The sequence below is a fragment of the Hemitrygon akajei genome, chromosome 2 (assembly GCF_048418815.1).
Source record: "Hemitrygon akajei chromosome 2, sHemAka1.3, whole genome shotgun sequence".
NCBI lineage: Eukaryota > Metazoa > Chordata > Chondrichthyes > Myliobatiformes > Dasyatidae > Hemitrygon > Hemitrygon akajei.
In genome coordinates this window covers 54,188,487-54,210,131 of record NC_133125.1, presented here as the reverse complement: position 1 = coordinate 54,210,131, position 21,645 = coordinate 54,188,487, and the positions used below count along the sequence as shown (strand labels likewise).

The window sequence follows — 21,645 nt, the reverse complement described above, 5'->3', positions numbered from 1 at the left end:
TCTCCAGGTGCTCCGGTTTCTTTCCACAGTCCAAAGATGTACCGGTTAGTAAGTTGTAAATTGACCTGTAATTAGGATAGGGTTAAAGTGGGGTTGCTGGGCAGCATGGTTCAAAGGGCAGATTCTGTGCTGTATTGCCAAATAAATAAATAAACAATAAACCTGACTCTGTTTCTGTTGGCTGGGAAGATTCATATGATCTGTAGTTTACAAGGTAAGAGCATAGGTCTGGTGGTGCCAATAAAGATCACAAATATGATAAGATCATTCTTATCAGAATTGTTTTATAACAGCTATTTATATCAATTGAATAACACAGGACTCAGTCAGGATTTGTTTATGACCCACTGTGTGGCCAGCAATCTCAGTAGTTATAGGGGGTGAGTATTTCTAAGAATGGTACCCACACTTACATCTCTTTAGGTCAATGACAAAGTACCAGAAAACACGGCGGAGAGCTGAATGATCCAGCCTTCTGAAGGAAGGCCTGAGCCAGCCCACCGGATGTTTTAGATCCGTGGATTGTAGTGGGATTAAACCATGGGCTGGTGAGATAGGCCAGAAGAGGGAGAAGTTGTTATGTAGCTGTAGTAAGTGCAGCTACTGCGATGTCACAGAGGTCTTGCTCTGTGTGCCGTAACCAGGGCACCCAGCGACAAATTGCCAGAATTGACATAGAAGGGGAAAGGAGATAATTTATTACAGGTGGCTTCTCAGGCCATATTTGGCAGTGGTGTCCTAACAACATCATAATACCATAAGACATAAGAGCAAAATTAGGCCTTTCGGTCCTAAAATGGGAGGAAGGTGCAAGTGTCACCCACCATGCAGGCAGAAACCACAGTAGTACGCTCTCTGTTCAAGTTGACTGCCGACCAGATTATAGAGCTGGTGAGGATGGCATCCAGGACAGAGAAATGGCTGGCAGCAGCCTCCTTTGCCAGTAGTGGTCACCCATGCATATATACCATACAAGAGGTTTATTAGGGGGCCAGCAATGTGAAATGTTAGTGGACACGTGGTCATTAGTATCGATAATTGATCTGCCCTGTCCATGGCTGGAGAGGTGATTTACGTTACCAATGCAAGAGGTGAAACCATGAGAGAGAGTTAAGTCAGCCTCAGGTCATTGAGATAGAGGGAGTGCAGCTTCCTGCAGATGTTTGGGTGTGCACAGACAGTAAGGGTCCTGTACTGGGGGTAGACATGCTACGTAAAGCAGGTGATATCATAGACTGAGGAAAGGGAGTAATAATGTGGACAAGACAGGGATAGAAACATGTGTGGTACCCAGAACAGAGAACGTGGCTCACAGAGAGACAGCAGCCCCAAGCACAGACAGCAGACAGGACAGCGTGTGTGTGTGAATTATGTCAGGGGCCAAACACAGTCAAGAACTGTTAAAGCAGTGCAGCTGCCTGCAGAGGTAGCAACAAGCAAGGACACACCAGAAAGGGACGAGAAAGCAGCAGATATGGATTGAGTGTGCAAACCCAAGGGCGAAGAGAGAAAAGTAGACAGAAATTACAAGTGTGGAGGAAGAAATCACCAGCGAATTGAGTATGATTATATGGGGATGCGAAGGACCATTGTAACAAGGTTAATACACTGAGTGGCCAATCAACAATGGTTGGAGAGTCCCTGAGGGAGATAAGATAGTCCTCGCACAGCTAGGTGGCCAGGTCATGGTAGGCACGATGCCTGAAAAGGCAGGGTTTGCTCCCAGGTGGATAGGATGACTGTTGGTGCTCCAGCCAAATGACCCCAGTATTTGTCTGCAGACCAGGCACGGCAGCCAGTGGAAACACTAGATTTAGGCTAAACCATTTGACTCACCTTCTTTGTCATCCTCACAGACAGAGGGGATCAAATCTACCCAGTAACAATGTCAGCACAGTGAACTTACGTGCTGATGAACACCAGCCTGTTGCTTCACATCTGACCACTCCTGATGAAAGCAGATCTGCGGATGAAAGAGAATGGGGACGCGAGTGCAGAAGACACAGAGGGAGCGTATCAGCATGACACGAACAGCATGTAGAAGTATAATGTTAACTGTACTTTGTTTTGCCTGGATTCAATGTCCTTATGCTATGAAGTGAAAAAGCAGGGTCCAGTTTTAAATTGATAAATAATACCTTTATAGATATAATAAATTATTGGATGGACAATGCTCAAGCTATAGCTGACAGAACTGTGGCCTGCTTCAACCTTGTTCTGATAATGGATTTGCATGGAATTGTTCATAAGTTACTGCCCGTTATGCCACTGGTGTTTAGGGCAGCAATGAAAGTCCTTCATCTCCATCTGTCCTCGGCCATCTTCTCTATGGTGCCCCAGGAGTGGTTCAGGGTCCTTATTCCTGCCTCTGTGGTATGGTGCCAAGTTGTCTTTGGTCTCCCACGTTTCCTCCACCCTTCAACAGTCCAATAAGGTGCTGTCTTAATGATGGAGTTGGCCTTTCTTCTCACCACATGCCCAATCCATCTCCAACTTTTCCTCAGAATGATTGTGACCATGTCCTCTTGGTGACATTGAAGGAATAGAGCGTAGTTGGATATCTTTCTTGGCCAGAAACTATGGTGTATGGGATGACGAGAGCTTGACAGCTCTGCAATGCACCAGCATTCTGACCCATACAAGCATGTGGTTAGAACACAGCTCTGTTGCAGCTTCAACTTGGTATTGTCGCTGTACTTGGTTGATCCCCAAGTGTTGCTCATTGATCTGAAGACATTTCTAACTTTGTTGAGTCTACACTGGATGTCGTCCTTGGTCCCACCATTCCGCAGAATGATGGTGCCCAGGTAGGTGAATCTGTCGGTGCTGGATAAGTTGATGCCGTCTGCTTTGACGGGGGGAGGAGACTCTGCATTGAGGGTCATGGTCTCAGTCTCTCTCTGGCTGACTCTAACCTCGCCAACAAAGGTACACAGGCACTGAGTTTTCTCATCCCTTTGTTGGTCTGTATGTGATAGTAATGCAAGGTCATCCGCAGAGTCAAGGTCTTCCAAAGTAGAGAATAGACTTCACCTAACGCCTCTCTGCTTATCCTTCATTGTTTGCCTCATAACCCAGTCAATCACCAGGTTAAATGATGTATCGCCTGACTCCTGTCTTAACTTCAAAGCACAAATTACAGTCGCCAACTGTGCAGGTGAAGTTAACACAGAGACTCTGGATAAGCTGGGCAATTTTGGAAGGGATCCTGTATGATCTGAGAATTTGCTTAATGCTCTCCCTGTGGATGGGATTAAAAGCCTTTTCAAAGTCCACAAAATTCACATAGCGTTGTCTTTGCCACTCTGTGTACTGTTCTATGATGTTATGCAGTGTGAAGATCTGGTCGACAGGGTCTCTGTGTCTCTTGAAGCCAGCTTGCTCTTTCCGCAAGCACACACCAACAGCATCTGTAGTGCATGGGGCAATGACTTTGGTGAGAATCTTGCTGGGCACTGACAGAGGTGTGATGTCACACCAGTTGTTGCAATCACTTTGTGCTCCTTTCTTGGGGATCCTAATAATAATTCCCTTTGTCCAGTTCCTGGGTACTTGTCCCTGTTCCCAGATTATAGTAAACAGTGGTTGCAGAATGGCTGCTGAAACATTTGGTTCGGCTTTCATCATTTCAATGTTCAAATGGTTATTTTCTGGAGCTTTTCTCTTCTTTAATGATCTCATCACAACAACAATCTCTTTTCTCTTGCATGGATCTGTATTGATGTCGATGCCCTCTGCTGTCTCTTTTATGTCAGGTTCTTCATTTAGTGGTGGTGGTCTATTCTGTAATTTTCTGAAATAATCCATCCATTGTGCTTTTTGCTGTTCCGCAGTTGTCAAAAGCAGCCAATTGTTATCTCTCATGGGACCACTGGATCTGGCTTGGAACTTTTGGCATACTAATTTCAAAATATTGTATATATTTCCAAGATCATCGCAACTGGCTGCCGCTTCTGTCTCCTCTGCAAGGTCTTTCATGTAGACTCTCTTATTCTTTCTTACAAGTCTCTTCACTTTTTTGTTATCTTCAGTGTATGCTAGTTTTCAGTGTATGCCAGATCTTCACACTGCATAACATCATAACTTAAACATCACCTTAACTTGTCTTGACTTTGCATCTAACACTTTCTTCTTAATTTTCTGTCTTTCTAAGGCTGACCGTTTTTCCTGTTGTATCGATTCTTTGTTCTTCTTTCCAGCTCTGTATCCTAGATATGCCGTGCTGCCCCCCTTGAAGACTGAGGCAATCCATTTCCACATTGCATTGATCCTGTCTACTGACACATCCTCGTCAGGGTCTTGAAAGGTCTGGAATCTGCTCTTAAGCTGAATGGTGAAGGCAGATCTCACACTGGTGTCCTTGAGCTTTTCAACATGAAAACGTCTTTGTTCATGTCTTCTGGTCCCAGTGCTTCTCAGCTTGAGTTTCATCACTGCTATAACAAGGTGATGATCACATCCTCTATCTCTCCTCTCTTCTCCATTACACCCTGCAAGGACAGTCTCCACGTACCATTAATTATTAAATGGTCAATTGGGTTCTTGTCACATCCATTGGGAAAGCACCATGTCAGTTTGTGGATTTCAAGGTGTGGAAAGAGGGTCCCTGATGCACCATCAATAACTCTCGGAGACAGGAGGCGAACGATAGGCTTTTATTAGCAGCAAGAGACCACCACACAACATCCTGGAGACTGAGGGAGGAGCAGTGCCTCCAATCGCCTTTATCCAGGGGTCTGTGGGAGGAGCCACAGGAGCAGTCAGCAGAGGGGCGTGTCCAGACAGGTATATGTAGTTTACCACAGTCCCTCCTGTGACCCGATTGTTCATGCCACAGAGCTCCACTGGCCTCTCACCATCATTATTCATCATTCCACCTCCATGCATCCCCATGACCCTAGTGAAGTGGGAGTTGTTACTTCCCATTTTGGTATTAGATCTCCCATGATGATGATTATGTCATGGCGTGGTGTTAACTCTACGTCTCTTTGCAGCTGTTCTTTAAATATGTCCTTTTCTTCAATGTCACTATCGCTAGTTGGAGTATAGCACTGGATGACACTCATGGTCACTTGCTTCCCTTTCAGCCTGACTTTCTTCAGCCTACTGGGGCTTGGTTTCCTCTCCAGCAAGCACTTCTCAATGTCTTTCTTCAAAATCTACACCATCATAATACTGAGCATCTTCCCTGCCTGAGTATAAAACTGTTCCACCAGTTGCTGCCTGTAGTATGCCAGATGGACATCTGCTTTCTCTGGCTCCCAGTATTTGAAGGTTGCACCAACACATGTACATGGATCATACATTCCAAAAATCAATTTTGGTCTTAGTCTTGGCAGTGTTCAAGCCAAGAAGCTTCCTCTTGGCTTTCACTACTGTCTGTCATGCAAATTCCGAGTGGAGACTCAGGAATACTGTTGCACACAGGTATAGGATTCTTCATTGCTGTTTCTGTAACAATTTTTTTGACCAGATGGAGTTATTAACCCTGAGCTAAAACCCTGTACCTGGAAAACCGGTGGACCACTCTTAGTCTGTCCTCTGCCCTGTTTGGCATGGGTGACCCCACAAGGAGTTAAAACACAAGGCCCTGACTCCAGCCCACACAACTCTTTGGGTCATTGAGGTACACAAGCCTCCAAACCCTACAAGGTTGTGGTCCTCCTGGAGGACTTGGGAATTGAAAGTTCACTACATACCCAAGCTTTTAGTCACAGTGCTGAACATTCAGTAGAGTATAAAGAGATTATTGGTAAATTAGTTTATTTTCACATGAGGCAATACATGGGAAAATAACAGAATGTAGAATAAAGTGTTACAGTTACAGGGAAGACAATGAGACCATCATTATGTGCCATATTGTATGATGTGGGAAATCATGTTCTTTCCAAGACCATGATTGTTCTTGGCAAATTTTTCTACAGAAGTGGGTTGCCATTGCCTTCTGAGTAGTGTCTTTACAAGACGGGCAACCCCAGCTATTATCGATGCTCTTCAGAGATTATCTGCCTGGCATCACTGGTCGCATAACCAGGATTTGTGATACGTAGCAGCTGTTCGTACGACCATCCAGCACCAGCTCCCATGGCTTCAAATGACCCTGATTGGAAGTCTAAACAGGTGCTACACCTCGCCCGAGGGTGACCTGCAGGCTAGCAGAGGGAAGGAGCACCTTACACCTCCTTTCTGTAGGGACACATCTTGACCCTGCCAGCCAAGATAGGGTGCAAGGTCATAATGAGGTAAATGATGAAGAATACACAGTAACATGGGCTGCGGATTGCTCATAAGGGATGGTGAGTGTGATTTATTTCATGAAGCAAATAATTTGTGCCAATTATCAGATTCAGATTTATTATCACTTGCATGTGATGTGAAATTTGTTAACTCAGCAGTAGCAGTTCAATGCAATACATAATCTAGCAGAGAAAAAATAAAATAAAATAAAAATATTAAACAATTAAATCAATTATGAATATTGAATAGATTTTTTTAAATGTGCAAAAACAGAAATACTGTATATTAAAAAAAAGTGAGGTAGTGTCCAAAAATTCAATGTCCATTCAGGAATTGGATGGCAGAGGTGAAGAAGCTGTTCCTGAATCAGTGAGTGTGTGCCTTCAGGCTTCTGTACCTCCTACTGATGGTAACAGTGAGAAAAGGACATGCTCTGCATGCTGGAGGTCCTTAATAATGGACGCTGCCTTTTTGAGACACCGCTCTCTGAAGGTGTCCTGGGTACTTTGTAGGCTAGTACCCAAGATGGAGCTGACTCAATTTACAACCTTCTGCAGCTTCTTTTACAAATTTTATTTGTGTCATGGCATTTAATATTCATTTTCAGCCTTAATACCATTGTTCACATATAAAGCACATTCTTTGTTTATCATCAACTACAATTGGGATCCTCAGAAAGATGATACAGTAAAGCATCATGGCTAGATTTATCTCCAGATGTTACGTCAGCCAGTGGTCATTGGCGCAGGAGGCAGAGCTTTCCGCTCCTGTGACCAGGGTTCAATTCTGATCTCTGATACCATCAGTGCAGAGTTTGTACAAACTCTTGGAGCTTAGGCATTCTGTTTTCACCTCAAATCTTAGAAGAGAATGTGTAGGTGGAAGGTAAATTAGCTAGTGTAAATTCTCCCTAGTTGAAAGAAATGAGGGGAGAATAAAATGGGCTTGGGTTGGATTAGGGTGCATGGGCAACCATCTAGTTGCAGGTCAGGCAGGAGAATGATCTATCTCTATATATAAAAAAGATCCCTCTTTCCTACAGATTTCACCACAGCAAAGGAGGTGGTCATTTTGGATGCGGGCTCACTGGGCAATCACTGAAACAGAAAGCAATTGCTTCCATGGATGTCCCTAGGTGCCACTGGTTCCAACCCACACAGCAGCTGTCAAGAATAGAAGTGGGTTGCAGGACTTTGTACTTGTGCTATTCCCAGATATATGGCGGCAGAATGCAGAGGTACTAAATAATTGAAAGTATCTGAAGACAAGATCTGCTGGCTCTCTCCCCCCATCTAACCAAAACACCTCTGAGGTTTAACATCTACCAGTTTACTCCACTCATTAAGTCTGCCCAAACTGGGTATTTGGCCAAATGGCTTGTTTTAACAACAGGTCAAGGAGTAGCCATTATATAATCAGAGTGAGATACCCCTGCAGGATAAGCATGTCTTAGTTACCTGTGAAATAACCTACCATCTAGTTGCAGGTCAGGCAGAACAATCTGTTTACATCTGGCAATAACAGCAAGGTGGTTGAAGAGTCTCCTGTTCTGGGAAAGGTACAAATGCTCTGGGTTAGGTCATGGATTTAGAGAATTTGGAAATATTCAGTGGGAAATGGAGCAGGGCAGGGTATATTGGAGAATGGAGGGTGATCAATCAGTGGTTGGAAGACAGGTGGGGAAGAACGTGGCGTCTCTGGGGCAGAACAAGCATCTAAAGATTGGAGAATGGTGGATCATGGGATAAGGACAAGGGCAAAGATGAGACAGGTGATAATTATATTCTTTGCGTCCACGAGAGTGGTTTACAGCTGATCAGCAGCAGCTGGTTCCAATCACCTTCGTCTATCTTGCCATTGGCTCAAGACTTTGCTTAGTTAAATGCCAGATGGTGCATAATGGCCATCTCATATTAAAAGAATACACAGATGAAAGCATCATCACTTGAAGGAATGTTTGATTGGAAATTACAGGCTGAATGCTAAAAATTTTTAAATTGGTAGACCCATCAAGGTGCGAGAAGGGAAATCAATGTCACGTAAACAAATTATGGAAAATGGAACCCCTCAGGGAAGTATTACTAGTCCATTATTATTAGCTACAATGATAAATAATATATTTTCTAATATAAATAGTAGTATTGGAGTATCAGTATTTGTGGATGATGGTGCCATGTGGAAAAGGGCTGGGAATGTTGAATGTATAATACGGAAACTTCAGGAGGAAATAGTTAAGGTGGAAAATTGGGCAGTAAAATGGGGATTCAGATTTTCAGCAGAGAAATCTAAAATAATGTTTTTTCACTAGTAAGAGGATAGAACAACACTTAAAACTAAAACTTTATGGTATAGAATTTGAAAGTGTCGATACCTTTAAATTTTCAGGAATATAATTCCTAAATACAGGATATAATTCAAAGTCAAGCACTAAGGTTAACCAGTGGGGCAATCAGGACAACACCAGTGGTGGCAATGCAGGTGGAGTTGGGAGAGATGCCTCTGGATGACAGCTTGTGTTAACATATTGAGTTAACCTACAAAAGCCTGGAGGAAATCATCTAACTAAACAGGTTTTGGATCATAGCTGGGAAAAGGAAAGAAAAGAACTCAAAGTTTTGCATGGACTATTGAAGGAAAAGCAGAAAGGACAGGAATTAGTAATAAGGCAGTAAATGTTCCAGTGCATTTTCCTAGGGCATCTCCATGGCTGTGTGAAGCACCAGAGGTGGATCTTAAATTATTCAAAAGGAGACAGAAAAATAAAGTAGCAAGTGATTTAAAAATCAAGATATGGTTGAATTTTATGTAAATAATAATTAATATGGATAGTTACAAATATACACAGATGCTGTCAAAATGGTAATAGTAGATGAGGGGTAGGATTGGTAGCACCTGATTTTAACATTGAAAAGCCGGTGAGGATAAATGATGATTTCTTGGTGGATTTGGGTGAAATGACAGCTGGATGATTCGCTTTGCAGTGGATGGAGGAAGTGAAACTGATGAGAGTTGTAATATTGTCTGATTCAAACACAACAGTCAGGAGTCTAAATGATTTACGGTCAGAGGCAAAGACCAGACATTATGTGTGAGAGTAAACCTCATTTACTCTTAAAATGATGGGACTCTGTTTATGTTTTCTGTGGTTCCCAGCAGATTTTGGTATGAGAGGGAATGAGCAAGTGGGTAAATTAGCAAAGGAGGCAACTAGACGAGTGGAGGTGGACATTCAAATAAGTTACAGTAAAGGAGAAATGAAAAACATTAAAAGTAAAATCCAAAAATTGTGGAGAAGACAATGAGATGAGGAGAGAACAGGAAGACATCTTTATAATATCCAGAAAGAAATGGGATGGTCAAGGAGTACAGGAGACAGCAGGATGGAGGAGGATATAATATTGAGGTGTGGGCATGGGTTTAAATAGTATATTGTTTTAAAGAAGAAACACAATAATGGGAGGTGTGACTACTGTAATCAACAAGAAACAATCGAGCATGTACTGATGCAGACATAAATCAAGAGGGGATGGTTGATTTTAAAGTTAAAATTATCCCAGAAAGATATTATCCTTAAGAACACAGGTTTTTTTCATAGAAATTAAGTAAATATATAGGATTTAGATATCCTGACCCACACTCTAGTTCAGAAGATGGTGGTAATGCACCATAAAACCTCAGAAGATCATCACTCAGAACCAGTGATGAAGTCATTGAGTCAGAGGACAACTCAAGGAGGAGCACAGAGGTCTGACTGCCAAATTTTCCACCACCTTCTGGATTTGCTTTGCAATTTTACAACCAAGGAATGCTTAGGTCAGTCAAATCCTGATGCTGGCCCTTGTACACTCAGGTAAATTGCACGGGTAGAGAACAATTATTGTGCATAATACTGGTAGCCTGTTTAGCAGATGTTGCAGTCCCTTTCCTCTTCAAGTCATGACTAAGTAACTAAGAGAGGTGAGATTGTGTTCTAATTTTCCTACAACTATGGAGCGATGTCATCAACTACCTTAAACCATGCTCCCAAACGGTTTCTCTTTAATTAGTCCTGCTGACATACCTTTCACCAAGATTGTTCCCTTCAAAAGCTGTTCTTTCCACAAGGGTATTATTGAATGTATTTTCACCACTTAAACTCACTTTTGCCCCAGGAATACAATCTCCAGTTATCATCACAGCTGAAAGATAAAGTGAGGCATGCTCCAGAAAGCAGAATATTCAATTGGGTGTAATCAGTTAAATTGCCCCTCCATCTCACTTGGGATAGAGGAAGAGTCAGTGTGAATGGAAGAAGTGAGACAAATGACAAATAGCGGCATATGCAATTTTATTCTGTTTCAAAGTATTAAAATAAACTTTTTGACCAGATAGCAGCATTTCAATGCAATGATCATCTAGATGCGATTTTGAATAAACCAGAAAAGTGTAGGTCATTTTGTTAACAGTAAAAGACCAGTTTTGAAGATTCCACCTTGTTGATTAAGAAACCAGCTTTGGTTGCACTTAAAACATGTTCTGTTTCACTAGCCTTTATGCTAGTAATTAAATACTGATAAAACACATTAAACTGAATTTATGGCTTCTGCAATCAATCATTTTGGAAGGTTGGATTCTCAAAATTCATGATTTGCTGGGTCTGCTTTTGCCAATCCCTCCATTTAAAGTAGCCAGTCGCAACAGCCATGGTTACCAACACTAATAAAAAATGAAGAGTCACTATAAGTTAATGGAATATATTCACTGATTGAGATGGTTAAATTCATTCTTCAGTTATGGGTACCCCTAAAACTACATTATGTACTTTTTTGGCCAAATAACTGTTGTAGAAAATTGGATTTAAAAACTGCAGTGCCATTTCACACAATAGAAGACAGTGAGTGACTAGGATTTGATGTTTTCCCCTCTTGAAATACTTACGAATAACAAGAACAATCCAACCGGCACCAGAGCCATTCGTGGGTTTGTGCTCGAGGATAGCACTTGAATTTTTACCTGTTATGAATAGATAGCACAACTGAAATTTTGGTAATTTAGCAAGCCAGCAACTATAAAGGGCCCACAGGTCACTTGGAGTGAAAAGCCACATAAAATTAAAGTTTTACATAATGAGTATTGTACAGCTTAGCGCTCAAAATTTAAAAGCTGTGATATAAAGCCTGAATCATAACAGCTTCTCATTACAAGTTCAAATGCTCTCACAAGAGCAAGTTCAGTAAGCATTACCTTCAGGCCACATCACTGCCTTATGAAAATTAGAAGGCAACTGTTTTGAAGTAACAGAGGACAAGGCAGGCAGTGTTGTAGTTTCTGCAACAGTTACATTTTGTTTTGCTGTAAAGAAACAAACATTAAAATTAGTAAATACGGAAGTCGTGACCAGGCTGTCACAGCTGGAAAGAAAAAAAACCACACAATTGTGAGTATTTCTCATATGGTCAGGCAGCATCTAGAGGTGTCTGTGCAGTAAGGGTGGTAATAAAAATTGGTTAATCTTTCAATAATATAAAGGAAAAGTTTACAAAAATGTGATAAGTAGGAGAAATAAGTTGAACGATGCAAATTCAGCATGTGACTGAAAGCTCCGTCACCCAAAATAAAACTGAAATTATAGAGGAAAGGACAAATATTGGATTAGTGAAGTCCTAGAAAAAAAACTGTACAAAGCCAGAAAGACTAGGGAAATGGAATTCTTGCTGAAAGCGGAGATGCTGGTCAACACCCCAGTGAAATATTGGTTTGTAATTTAGATCAGTCTAACCAATTTGGGCTGGACAGAGAAAAGACTTGGCGAAGATTCAACAGGCCAAATATGATGGCAGAATATAGTATTAATGGTAAGACTCCTGGCAGTGTGGAGGATCAGAGGTATCTTGGGGTCCGAGTCTATAGGACACTCAAAGCAGCTGTGCAGGTTGACACTGTGGTTAACAAGGCATATGGTGTATTGGCCTTCATCAATTGTGGAATTGAATTTAGGAGCCGAAAAGTAATGTTGCAGCTATATAGGACCCCAGTCAGATCCCACTTGGAGTACTGTGCTCAGTTCTGGTCGCCTCGCTACAGGAAGGATATGGAAGCCATAGAAAGGGTGCAGAGGAGATGTACAAGGATTTTGCCTGGATTGGGGAGCATGCCTTATGAGAATAGGTTGAGTGAACCTGGCCTTTTCTCCTTGAAGGGACAGAGGATGAGAGGTGACCTGATAGAGATGTACAAGATGATGAGAGGCATTCATCATGTGGATAGTCAGAGGCTTTTTCCCCCAGGGCTGAAATGGTTGCCACAAGAGGACACAAGTTTAAGGTGCTGGGGAGTAGGTACAGAAGAGATGTCAGGGGTAAGTTTTTTACTCAGAGAGTGGGGAGTGCGTGGAATGGGCTGCCGGCGACAGTGGTGGAGGTGGATACGATAGGGTCTTTTAAGAGGCTTTTAGATAGGTACATGGAACTTAGTAAAATAGAGGGCTATAGGTAAGCCTAGTAATTTCTAAGGTAGGGACGTGTTTGGCAGAACTTTGTGGGCCGAAGGGCCTGTATTGTTCTATAGGTTTTTTCCTATGTTTTTTCTATGTTTTCTAGGCCAAATGGCCTGATTCTGGTCCTACGTTCTATGGTCTAAAACCTACAGAGGTGTTCTGCCTCTTGTTTGAAGGGCAGTCAAGGGACCAGATAGAAGTGAAAAGTGACAGCAAGGTGCAGTGAAACCAGATTCTGCAGGGCTGGAAACACAATGTAGGGATGAGTAGAAAAAATGCCAACAGTCAGGAGTCTTTCCTTGCTTCTCCCTTCAATTGCCACTTTAAACAGATCCTCTGCATTTCCATCATCTTCAAAGTGATGCTCCCTCTCTTTCTGGCATTCCAAAGGGAACGGCCCCTCCACCCTTCCATCTTGGCCAACATCTGCTCGTTACCTTTTACCATCCAGGGATCTGCATGAAGCAGCCGCTCACTTGCACTTCAATGTGCTTCACTCAGTGCTCAGTGGTTTCTTGTACATATGAGAAAGCAAGTGCTGACAGAACTCATTTGTAAATCACCTACATTCAGGCAGCCTGGCTTGCACCAGTGCCAGCATCTCCCCGTTTATCCATCCCCTTTTATACAGTGTGGCCCCTCTAAACAGGTCGGCCAAAATCAACAAACCTTCACTACACCCTGGGAGCACTTGTGGACACCACATCATAACCTTGTTTTCTACTCTCTTCCTCCTCTGCAACTTAGCATTTTCAGGTTGTAATGAACGTCAATTGACTAGTGTTCAGTTGCCTGACCATCGTTGCTTGCTTTTTAAAAAAACTGGATTATAGCTTCTGACTTTTTTGTTTATTCAACAGCTTCTATTTTGTAACTAGGGAATATTCTGGAGTTATTGATTATGGAAGACATCAAACAAGAATAAGTCTTCAGCTCTTAATGTATATAGTAAATTGCAAGCATTAAATTGAAGTTAGAAACAGATATTTTGAAAGAAACAATACTGTCCGTGGAGCACAGGCACATTCCATTCCCATTCAAAAGCATTAAAAAGGTTTGTATTGGTGTCAAATCTAGGAACTATACTCTGACATGCCCTGTTGACACAAATATTGACACAGTTCAATACTGTCTAACCAGTACTAGGACAAATAGTAACTTGTTTTTTTGTCAATTTTAAGCTGAAACTCTCCCTTCACATTACTTAAATATTATCCTCTGCATTTGCTTTATTGAAGCAAACATCTATTACTTACATTTACCTGTGAATATATTTAATTTCCTGTTCAATAAATGGCAGACACTTTGGTTAATTAACTCAATTTGAAAGACCGTCCTCCTGAAGTTGAGTACCTACTGAACACAGACTTTACATATAATGAATTTATATTGCAGAGTCATTACTATGAACGACATACATTTCATACCTCTTCTACACAGCCGTCCATTCAGCTCCAGCTCTTTTCCAACTGGACACACGCATGTATATTTCTGTGACCAGCTATTAAACCAAGGAGCAGGGAGGCACATGAATTCACAGCCCCCTTTCTTTTTTATGCCACACCAATTTTTACCTATGAGCAGAAATTACAAAGCCTGATGTACAAAGTGAACTATAACTAAAGCAACATTTGCAGTGCACGTGCTCTTGTCAGATCAGCAGTTAACACTTCATACATTAGAAATGTGAGCCAAACCGTGCCATCTTTTACTAGGTTCCATTTGGAATCACTACATTCAGCTAGTCAAAGTACCTAATTTCCAAAGGTGCAAGGATCAGAGGATTCTTCAACTTGCCTTGGACCCTATCCCAAGCAACATTTGTTTGAGGATCAATGTTTGTAAGCATTACATTAAGAGGCGAGAATTATGGCCTCAAATGTAAGTTCGTTCTTTAAAAACCAATCATTTGCAACTGGCAGCACGCCAATACTTTAGGCTCAGAGATGTTTTGGGCCAAGGCATTTAAGTTACTAGGATGCTGCCACAACCAAGACTCAATCTGTAAAGGCCAAGGCTGGCTATTCCATTCAGACTGGATAAATGCAGGCCCCAAATACAAAGGTAGTACAACATAACTGACCACTGACCTTTCCCAAAGTTCAACGTTTAATACTAAAAAGCTAAAGTTGCATAAATTCAGTTTTTAATACCAGGTTAGGATAAATAGATATAATCCCATAAGCAAGACCTATGGCACAGGATGGATACCGTCAGGGCTAGATTTGTATATTAGAGTTGGATTAGCAAGATAGTGGATTACACTTGCTTTCTCAGCACAAATGTTTGTTTACTTGATTAAAACATTACAAACGAGAGAATATCTGCAGATGCTGGAAATCCAAGGAACACACACAAAATGCTGGAGGAACTCAGCAGGCCAGGCAGCATCTATGGAAAAGAGTAAACAGTCCACGTTTCGGGCCGAGACCCTTCAGCAGGATCCTCGTCTCCCTCTGGTGCTCCTCCCTCCTTTTCTTTCTTTCAGGCCTTCTGTCCTCTGCCATCAGACTCCCTTTCTCCAGCCCTGTATCTCTTTCACCAATCAACCTCCCAGCTCTTTACTGCACCCAACCCCCCCCCACCAGTTTCACCTATTACCTTGTGTTTCTCACTCCCCTCCCCCAACTTTCAAATCTATTCATCTCTTTTTCTTCAGTCCCGCTAAAGGGTTTCCACCCAAAACATCAACTGTACACGTTTCCATAGATGCTGTCTGGCCTGCTGAGTACCTCCAGCATTTTGTGTGTGTTCATTAAAACATTAACTGCTGGCTATTTTGGTGCCCTCATAGAAAGTTCATTCCATGGTCAACACCAGCAATTCTTGATGCAATTCTGCAACTCATTAGCAAATAGACATTCAAATCAATTTAGCAAAAATAAAGCCATTATGGCAATGAGGTGGAGGAGTGCATTGTAAGTGTTCAGCTGTAATATTAACCCAAATGTAGATAATGTTTGTGTCCTGTGGGACAACTCCATTGTAATAAAATAGGTAAATAATTGGCAGAATGAATTTTCTGATACACAAAACCATGATAAAGATTAAATCATACCAAGTGGTTGTAATAGCTCACTGTAGACAATAATGTCCCGAGGTTCATGAAGGTTGGAAACCAGAACCACCACATTATCCCTTGCGTACTTGTCAAATTTATAGACTGCTTTAGTCGCCTTATCAGTCCAGAAGACAGTATCCTAGAACAGATCATTTAAACTCATACAGCAGCCTATTTAATTTTATCACTACACAGAATGTGCATTGATTTTATTCAGGAAGCAAATTATAATGTGCAATTTAAATATTATCTTTCTCTGGTTTATCAAATAATTGTCATTGGTCTGTTTAAATATTGAAATTACATCATTTAATATATTGAACCAGTGGAAATCTTAAAGTTAAATTATTGTACTACGAGTGAAGTCGGTCTAAACTGGAGCCTTGTGAATATTAATTATTCAAAGAAATAGAATGTTTTACCTCAAATGCAGCAACAGCAGTAGGATGAACGAGGAACTCTAGTGACCGGAGCACTGTTCTTCTATCCTGACCATTTAGGTCTACACTTGATAACATGTGCATCTTTGGATCAACCCAATACAAACGGCTTTTCACAAGATCTGTGGACAAAAGTTGAATGACTGAACTATTCTAGCACAGGGCACGCATTTCCTGAAAGTCATTCTTACCAGATGGCCACTGAATCTCTGCGGTGACAAGTTGCTGGCGGTCAGCACCATTCATTCATGCTTTTTCAATCATTGTTGGATCACCACAGTCTGACCAGTAAACAAACCTTAAAGGACCAAAACCAAGTCAAAAGGCTTGAACTTTGAATGTCAAATGTGAATATTAACACTAACTTCAGTTTTGCACAAGGTACTGGGAATTCTGATCATGCAAACATTTTCTTCTCAATACAGCAAATCTACAATTGGTAAAAAAAAAATGCAAACAGTAACTCAACAGCCCAAGAAATATTGTCAACAGTGCTTCTTCCTATAGATGCTGCCTGGCCTGCTGTGTTCCACCAGCATTTTGTGTGTGGAGCCCGAGAAATACGCCATATTCAAATTCTCTCAAAGTTTTCTTTCTCCCTTCAAATGTTAATGATACTTCCTTTAAATCAGTCAGAAGAAAATCTACAGCTAGAGATCATCTCATTTGCTCAGAATGATTAAATTTTATAGCATAGCTAAAGCAATTTGAATATTCAGACATGAACATGTCAAACTACAGGAAAAGTTCCAATCCAAGTTTATAGTAGAGTGGAAATACTGAGGTGCCATAGGCTAAACTATAATAGAAAAGCACAGTCCTTCAAGCCTGCTTTGCCATTTTTCTACATTAATTTTAAAATCCCTCCATTCCCTTATACAGTTGCATAAAAATATTCCATACCCAGTTAGTGGATCAACTGCTATAGAAACTGGCTCCTTCAAATCTGTGTCAAAAAGAACTTTCTTTTTGCTTCCATCAAATGTAGCCACAGATATCGTCTTGTCACCTCGATCAGTCCAATAGATATGCTTGTAGATCCAATCCACTGCCATTCCTCCAGGGGATCCGGAAACCTTAATTTGGGAAATCAAAGTTGCATGTTCCCATTCATCCAAGGAAACACTGCATAAAAAATGCAGATTGTAGTCTCATTAATTTTGTGTATACACCCCATTACTTTGAACGATTTTGTACAACTACAAACAAATGAGAAGCTAGATTTGAGTAGCTCTAGTTGAAGAATGAATGCTTACTGTGGCTATTAAATCACATTGACAATCCATTGAAATAATAAAATGGGGCCTCATCTAACATCGTATCACTAAGATAATGTTATTTTAATATTAAAGATTTTAGTAGTTCATATCAGGAAATGGAATTTGAACCCATCTTTAAACCAAAGCAAGTTGATTTATGGACTTAAAATTAATATCCAAACCATTCACAAAGTTGGCAAAACCAGTAGCCAAGAAACTCTTTGAGTCAATTGGTAAATTAGAAGATGGGAGTTTTACTGTGTGCATTTCAATCTACTTTCATTCTCAGACATTAGACTGAATTGATGATTAGCTTCTCACTCAGTGATTTTTTTGTTAAGGATTGTTTTGTAACCAGGTAGAACGATTAATACATCCCATATTTGACAGGCATCATAACAGGCAGGAAATAAGTAAATTTAACGATGTAAACAATTTAAATTTAAAAGAAAAAAATAATTAAATTAAAACAATTTAAAGCGAAGTTTTATTTAAAACCTACTTACTGCAGATTTTGGGAGGTTAAATCTTCCTGCAGTTAACAAACATGCAAACATTTAAGCAAAATTATTTGAAATCAATGCAAAATAGTTACCCAAGAATAATTTGCTGTGCCAGGTCAACCCAGAAGATTCTCTGCTCTGCAACATCAGCATCCACTGCGATCGCATTTCCTGGCTGCAGAGGTAAGTGGGTGTACTCCTGGTGATGCAGCCCAAGCCTCCTGATATCATGGTGATTCGTGAAGATCAAGAAAGACTCCTTTCCTGTAAGATTTAGAAGAAATTGCAAACGGTCATCAAGCTGCAAAGACAGTTTCCTTTCATTATTACATAGTTATGCAGGTCTAGTGTGCAGTACACAACTGGAGCAAATTTTTGAAATGGAATCAAACTTAAGTGCATTTCTTATATCAAGATGAATTTGTACAGCTTTAGCAAACAGAGGCCAATGAAAACTCCACTGACATTTGCAGGCCTCTATTCACCCCCCTCCCCCCCAACGGAGTTCTTCTTGGAAATTAACAGAAGGAAAGGGTCAGAGGAAAATTAGCACAGGTTTTCTTTGGACACAAGAGCAGAATTAGGCCATTCAGCCCATTGAGTCTTTTCCTCCATTCCATCATGGCTGATCCTGGATCCCACTTAACCCCATATACCTGCCTTCTCAGCATATCCTTTGATGCCTTGACCGATCAGGAAGCAGTCAACTTCCACCTTAAATATACACACGAACTTGGCTTCCACCATAGTCTGTGGCAGAGCATTCCATAGATTTACTACTCTCTGGCTAAAAATATTCCTCCTTACCTCTGATCTTGAGGGGCAACCCTTTATTTTGAGGTGTCGCCATCTAGTTCTGGATACCCCCACCATAGGGAACATCCTCTCCACATCCACCCTATCTAGTCCTTTCAACATTCGGTAGGTTCCCCCTGCATCTTCTAAACTCCAGTGCGTACAGGCCCAAAGCTGCCAAATGCTCCTCATACATTAACCCCTCCATTCCTGGAATCATCCTTGTGAACCTCCTCTGGACTCTCTCCAATGATAACACATCCTTTCTGAGATATGGGACCCAAAACTGTTGACAACACTCCAAGTGCGGCCTGACTGATGTCTTGTAAAGATTCAGCATTATCTCCTTGCTTTTATATTCTATTCCCCTTGAAATAAATGCTAACATTGCATTTGCCTTCTTTATCACAGACTCAACCTGTAAATTAACTTTCTGGGATTCTTGCATGTTAACTCATCCCTCTGCACCTCTGATATTTGAACCTTCTCCCCATTTAGATAATAGTTCACACTACTGTTCCTTTTATCAAAATTCATTATCATACATTTCCCAACACTGTATTCCATCTGCCACTTTTTGCCCATTCTTCCAATTTGTCTAAGTCCTGCTGCAATCACATTGCTTCCTCAGCACTATCTACCACTCCACCTATCTTCGTATCATCTACAGACTTTGCCACAAAACCATTAATTCCATTTTCTAAATCATTGGCAAACAATGTGAAAAGCAGTGGTCCCAATACTGACCTCTGAGGAACACCACTAATCACCGGCAGCCAAAGAGAAAAGGCCCCTTTTATTCCCACTCGCTGCCTCCTGCCTGTCAGCCATTCTGCTATCCTTGCCAGTATCTTTCCTGTAATGCCATAGGATCTTATCTTGTTCAGCAGCCTCATCAAACCTTATCTAACGCCTTCTGAAAATCCAAGAAAATAACATCCACTACCTCTCCTTTGTCCACCCTGCATGATACGTCCTCAAAGAACTCCAACAGATTTGTTAGGCAAGATTTCCCTTTACAGAAATCATGCCGACTTTGACTTATTTCATCATTAGTCTCCAGGTACCTCAAAACCTCATCCTTAATTATAGACCCCAACAATTTCCCAACCTCTGAGGTTAGGCTAACTGACCCATAATTTCCTTTCTTTTGCCTTCCTCCCTTCTTAAAGAATGGAGTGACATTTGCAATCTTCCAGTCCTCCAGGGCCACATCAGGATCAAGTGATTCTTGGAAGATCATGACCAATGCAATCATTATCTCTTCCTTTTAGGAATCTGGGATGTAGTCCATCTGGCCCAGGTGACTTATCCACCTTAAGCCCTATCAGTTTGCCTAACACTTTTTCTTTACAATAGCAATGGCACTCCCTCCTGCTCCCTGACACTCACGGACGTCTGGCACACTGCTAGTGTCTTCCACAGTAAAAGCAGATGCAAAGTACCCATTAAGTTCATCTGCCATTTCTTTGTTCCCCATTTTACCTCACCAGCATCACTTTCCAGTGGTCCAATATCAACTCTCACCTCCCTTTTACTCTTTATATAACTGAAAAATTTCTGGTATTCTGCTTTACATTATTGGATAGTCTGCCCTCATATTTCATCTTTCCCTTCTTTTAGCTTTTTTTAAGTTGCCTTTTGTTGGATTTTAAAAGCCTCCCAATCATCCAACTTTCCACTCACTTTTGCTACTTTATATGCCCTTTTCTTGGCTTTTATATAGTCCTTAACCTCCTTTGTTAGCTACGGTCGCCTACCCCTGCCATTTGAGAACTTCTTCCTCTGTAGGACAAATCAATCCTACACCTTGTGAACTATTCCCAGATACTTCAGCCATCTCTGATCCTCCATCATCTCTGCCAGTATCCTCCTGGGCAAGCTCTTCTCTATGCCTCTGTAATTCCCTTTATTCCATTGCGATACAGATACATGCGAGCTATGTTTCTTCCTCTCAAATTGCAGTATGAATTCAATCATATTATGATCGCGGCTTCCATTACGTTAAGCCCCCTAATAAAACCTGGTTTATTACACAACACCCAATCTTACAACCTGTTAGGCTACAGTTTAGCCGTAAATAGAAAGTTCATGAATAGGAAGAGTTGGTGCAAAGTTACACGTTCCCACTTTTGTTTCTAGAATACATCTGTTCTCTCTAAACTAAACAATTGCTTTCATTACAAAGCATCCTGACAGACCAGCAGCCATGCTCCCTTTGAAAGCATACAGTGCGGCAGCTAGCAAGGGAGAATTTGAAGTCCCAGACTGAAGGAAGTGCTACATTATGCAGAGCATTCCATTGGAAACTTGAAAGCATGTATTTGCAAAGCAAGTTTGCTTGCTAACATCTGCTCCTTCTGCTACAACATGCAGGGTTTCCCAGTAGCCATACATTTTAATTCTACTTCCCATTCTCCTTCCAGCATGTCGGTCCATGGCCTCCTCTACTGCTGGAATGAGGCCACCACCACATTTGAGGAACAAAACCTCATATTCCACCTGGGGAAGTTCCAACCTGATGGCATGAACATTGAATTGTCTAACTTCAGGTAATTTTGTCTTCTCCCCCTTCTCTCTGTTCCATTCCCCATTCTGGCTCCCCTCTTAGCCCTTCCCTTCTCCTCACCTGCCAAACACCTACCTCTGGTGTCCCTCCTCTTTCCCTTTCTCCCAAGGTCAACTCTTCTCTCCTATCAGTCCTCTTCAGACCTTTACCTTTTCTATCACTTCCCAGCTTCTCACTTCATCTCCCCCTTCCCTACCCACCTGGCTTCACCTATCACCTGACAACTTGTACTCCTTCCTCTCCCCATAGCTTATTCTGGCTTCTCTCCCTTCCTCTCCAGCCCCAATGATGGGTCTCAGCCTGAAA

General features: G+C 41.5%; 1 protein-coding gene across 1 annotated transcript in view; it reads right to left on the bottom strand.

Moving 5' to 3' along the window:
• Window positions 1–10,804: 10,804 nt before the first annotated feature.
• LOC140720709 (uncharacterized) overlaps window positions 10,805–21,645 on the bottom strand; it is a 105,209-nt gene continuing 94,368 nt past the window's right edge. Inside the window, 8 exon segments of the mRNA XM_073035543.1 lie at window positions 10,805–10,932; window positions 11,155–11,229; window positions 11,461–11,568; window positions 14,140–14,286; window positions 15,771–15,912; window positions 16,196–16,511; window positions 17,117–17,338; window positions 18,068–18,239. Coding sequence (XP_072891644.1) covers window positions 10,826–10,932; window positions 11,155–11,229; window positions 11,461–11,568; window positions 14,140–14,286; window positions 15,771–15,912; window positions 16,196–16,511; window positions 17,117–17,338; window positions 18,068–18,239 — 1,289 coding nt within the window. The 3' untranslated portion in view covers window positions 10,805–10,825.